The 4,912-nt window shown below is 36.0% G+C and overlaps 1 protein-coding gene across 1 annotated transcript in view; it reads left to right on the top strand.

The window, feature by feature from the left end:
- Positions 1-4,573: 4,573 nt before the first annotated feature.
- LOC106457369 (titin-like) overlaps positions 4,574-4,912 on the top strand; it is a 7,488-nt gene continuing 7,149 nt past the window's right edge. Inside the window, exon 1 of the mRNA XM_013916780.2 lies at positions 4,574-4,655. Within this exon, the coding sequence (XP_013772234.2) occupies positions 4,653-4,655 (3 nt within the window). The 5' untranslated portion in view covers positions 4,574-4,652. The remainder of the gene's footprint in view (positions 4,656-4,912) is intronic.

The following is a 4,912-nucleotide window of genomic DNA, read 5'->3' as shown; positions in this document are numbered from 1 at the left end:
TCACTGCTAAATTAGGGACGGTTAGCGCAGATAGCCCTAGTGTAGCTTTGCGCGAAATTCAACAAAACAAACAAACCTCTCAATTATGTAGTCAATTAAGCAGACTTCAAGAACTCAGAAACATTTAGTGCGTTAATAATCAAACTAATATACTTTCAGTGATCATCATCTTTACACAATCTTAAAAATAGAAGATGAATTATATAATAACAGCCTTTGCTATAATAATTTCGGCTACCATAAGACACTTAGGATTGTAACCATTAATATTCTAAACTTTCGGTGTAAACAACCAAACCAATACTCCAAAAAACACTAGAAACAGCCATGGTTTAAAATTCATTAACTTACTATATATAAATTCGAACTTATTAGAGTAAACAAAAAATTTTTGATATGCCAAGAAAATATATTGTAACAACCAACATTCCATGTTTTATATCGCAAAAACTTGTAGCTTTAACCATCAACTGTTTAAATTATTAGCGTTAAACATAAATTTTCAGCTGTATCGAAGAAAGACTGCTACACATTATTTTTTTACACTATTTTGTCTGCGTTAATTATAAATTTTACTTTGTGCGGAAACTGTATGTTATACGTTAATTTTCTATACTCTAATTTATCAGTGTTTCTAACCAGCTTTCAACAACCCTCCTAGAAATAGTTAAAACATTAACCATTATAACCATGCATACTCTAAACTAATAATATTAACCACTAAGCCTTTACAATACACCAACAGATAAACAATCGGATATGAAGTTTAATTTACGAACTGCATTTCTCAAAAGAGCCAAGTTTAAACGAGCAGAAAAAGTTATCGAAAAGTAACCGCCATTACACATATTAAAACTACTGCTGCTGAAAACTGTACATCTCCGTGAAGCAGCACGAAACGAGGAAATTTAAAAAAAAAAGAATTTCACCTAAATTTTAAAAACAGAATGTTCAAATCGATAAAAGAATTTTGTAATACAATTACGCTCGGTACTGATGAGAAACGATTTGCCGAACTAAAATAAGTTGTACTCAGTTTTAAAACACGCATTCTGTATAGAAAGTACAGATGTAGGTACGAAAATCTCTATTAGGACTAAAAGTCACGTGACAATCAAGTCGAACTTTGCGTGACAAACCCGCAGGACTTCGATGTGAATTTTTTCTTTTCAAAATCGAACGCTCTAAGCATGGAGGTTCGTGCTTGCTGGTGGCTACGTTACGAGAAATTATATTAATTCAATATCCCACTGATCTTCGTTCTAGACTTATGACCTTCACCGAATTTGTACTTTGGACATAAGCTGAAGCTAAAGCTGCTAATCAAGTAGATAATGATAACTCAAAAGCAGTTACTACAAGAACTTTGCACGCCTAAACGAAGTTTGTGAAGCCTTTTGTTTTTATTTATTTATTTGTTTCTGTAATTCCTAGTAACTTGAAATGGAATTTAGGCCTATCTGTATAAAAGCTCTGATACTGCATGATACAGAACATCAACTGGTAACAACTGTACCTTCCTCACGATGTCTACTTTTCAGTATTTTTTGTGAAAGTTTCTGATACTACATGATACACACATGCCCATCAATTCACGATTTGCAATAAAAATGTTATCTACTGTTATTAGTAGGATAAAAAGGGTATATCAGTCGGCAGTCCAGTTCCAAGAGACCATTGAGTATTTTGTTCTGGGGTCCGGAATTGCTGTGGATGAGACAGGATACAAAGTACCTTACAGTAACTTCTTTTCGCAATGATTAACTTTCTAAAAATTAGGAAACATTGTGATATTGTATTCTTATAAGTTACCAAAAGTTACATTTTTTTCAACAAGTCATGTTAACAGAAAATTTCTGATATATCATATTGAGTTCTAAATAGGAACAGATACTGTACTAAATAGATTACCAAATGATATCTTCCCTCAAAATGGCCCTGCATGGCCAGGTGGTTAGGGCGCTCGACTCGCAATCTGCGGGTCGCAGGTTCGAATCCCTGTCACACCAAACATGTTCGCCCTTTCAGCCGTAGGGGCGTTATAATGTGAGGGTCAATCCCACTATTCGCTGATAAAAGAGTAGCCCAAGAGTTGGCGGTGGGTGGTGATGACTAGCTGCCTTCCCTCTAGTCTTACACTGCTAAATTAGGGACGGCTAGCGCAGATAGCCCTCGTGTAGCTTTGCACGAAAATAAAAACAAACAAAACAAACTTCCCACAAAAAAGGGTTAGCATTTTAAGATATTTGAAACTTTTTAATACCGGATGACACAAATTATTAAATATTAACCTTCCAAAATAATGTAACATTATGAATTTTATGAAACCTTCTAGAGTCAAAAGTAAACTGCACTTACCCACTTCTTGTTTGGAAAATATAACGTTACCCACTTCTTGTTTGGTAAATATAGCGTTTATCCACTTCTTGTTTGGACAGTATGTCGTTTACCTACTTCTTGTTTGGTAAATATAGCGTTTATCCACTTCTTGTTTGGTAAATATAGCGTTTATCCACTTCTTGTTTGGACAGTATGGCGTTTATCCACTTCTTGTTTGGAAAGTATAACGTTTATCCACTTCTTGTTTGGACAGTATGGCGTTTATCCACTTCTTGTTTAAAGTTTTGCACACCATCAGCGCCTACCTTATTAAAACCCGCCATGGAAGGTTTGTTTAAGCATTTTTCTTTTTCACCTTTATAAAACGCCGCAAGTTTCAGGAAACCAATGTAAGTTGTGGAAACCACTGCATAATATTACAGGATTATAGTGGAGATCAAACAATATATCTGGCACACGATAAAGTATTTTTGTTTGTTTTGTTTTGTTTGTAATTAAGCACAAAGCTACACAATGTGCTATCTGTGCTCTGCCCACCACGGGTATCGAAACCCGGATTCTAGCTTTGTAAGTCCGCAGACATACCGCTGTGCCACTGGGGGGCCGATAAAGTATAGTACTCCTAATCATAGTTTTGAAAACTTATTTATGGGAAGGAAATACAGTGGGCTTTCTAGATACCTTTTTTTTTCCATTGCCTTTTGAAATCTCTGGCTACATTTTTCACGTTTCTTTCCAACGTTTTATTGACGTCTTAGTTTAGTTTATATTTTCTGTAAGCGCTCTTCAATTTGACACTTTGTTTTGTGTTTTACAGTTGATTTCCCAGTGTTCAAACATCAATGCTACTATCACGTATTGTTTTAGTTGTTTTTCAATTTCTCCATCACTGTCGTAAGTTTGTAGAATGCTCTCAATTTTTTTGTGGATCCGAGGTTCCGTGGTTGCGTACCGTTACAGATAATAATAAACATCGCGCTCCACAATTTGGAGTTATGGGTGCGTTATAAAAGAGACTGTCAAATCTCACTTTTTGATTAGAGTAACCCACAAAGTTGGCGGTGGGTGGTGTTGATTAGCTGCCTTCCTCTATCTATCATTTCAAAATTAGCGAAGGTATCCCTTGTGCAGTTTTACGCGAAATGAAACAAGCCAACAAGACAATTTTGTGCGTTTTTTTTTTTTTTTGGCTGTAATTATAATTTCCACTTTTAATACCCCTGGTTTTATGTAACACCATCTTTGAACATGCTGTCTACAGACAGCCACTATATGGGCTCACAACTAAACGAGCATAGTGCACAAGAGCGGAACGGAAGGGTCAAGGGGTCCGTACTCCCTTTTTCTGTCCAGAAAAAAAATAAAATGAAACAGTGAAATATTAGATAGAAATAAAGAGGAAAATAGTAATAAATATCTCATCTGGTTGTTTTATGGGATCAGTTATGCTCGTATTCCTGTGTAGAAGAGGGTAATGTGTAAAATGTTGAGGATGGACGTAAAGGATCTCTTCTTTCAAGATATTAGGATTCACTTAAAACCCACCACAAGTCCTTGAAGGAGTCCTTTTCATCAGTAGACTATCAAATACTCCATCTCTCTCTTTCCAGCCTATCAGTGGGCTTGATTCCGGAGGGAGGGGGTCACTTTAAAATACTAATTCTAACAAACAGCTCCACAAATGAAAGAAAATATGTTCTCAACGGTAGCATAAAGTTTTGGTAATTCGGAATTTCTTATCGTTAATTTGCCAATAGGATTTGCAAAAATCAATGGAAAGTGCCAGGAATTGAACTTAGAGAGATTTCAAATTTATTAAAAGTTCTTCAGTTTCTCAGAGGGGCGCACATCGTCACACACCCTTTTTGAAAATCCTGTATCCGCTCCTGGTGCACGATTTAAAATTCGGCAAGAGCTCGTGATCATGCGACAAGAAATTGTCAGTAAAAGTTCCGAACTATGCACGACTATCAATTTTTTTAGCAACTACGACACGAGGTTATTTAAAACGCGGGATCTACGCTTTTATATATTATTGATTGACTCAGACACGAGGTTATTTAAAACGCGGGATCTACGCTTTTATATATTATCGATTGACTCAGACACGAGGCACAGTTGAAAAGTCGATTTTATTAAGGAGGAGCCTTTAGAACAGAGCTATTGCGCATGACAGCTGTACTACGTATTCAGCGTCAGATGCAGGCACTACTTATATTCTCTTCTGTCAGGGAGCTAACTGATTGTCCTGATTAGCTACATTTAATTGATTTCGCAACGTTGAAGTAGAGATTGACATTAACCAGTACACAATGGTGAGTACATCATATTATCAGTCTTGAGATATATTAGGTCGTCAAGAAATTAATGTAGCGTTTTGGAACACTTTCATTAACTACTCCCCCCCCCCCAAAAAAAAAGCGTACATCATGTATTGTAGTTAAATAAACTGCCTAAACGTCACGTTAGTGTAACTTATATAATGTGTAAAGTTAAGTATACCATAATCTCTTATAGTGATGGCACATGGCGAAATACATATTCGGCATCTAATGCTGTTTGAATACAAGAA

This window comes from Limulus polyphemus, unplaced genomic scaffold, assembly GCF_000517525.1.
Source record: "Limulus polyphemus unplaced genomic scaffold, Limulus_polyphemus-2.1.2 Scaffold322, whole genome shotgun sequence".
NCBI classification, from domain to species: Eukaryota; Metazoa; Arthropoda; class Merostomata; order Xiphosura; family Limulidae; genus Limulus; species Limulus polyphemus.
This window is presented reverse-complemented; position numbering and strand designations above follow the sequence as displayed.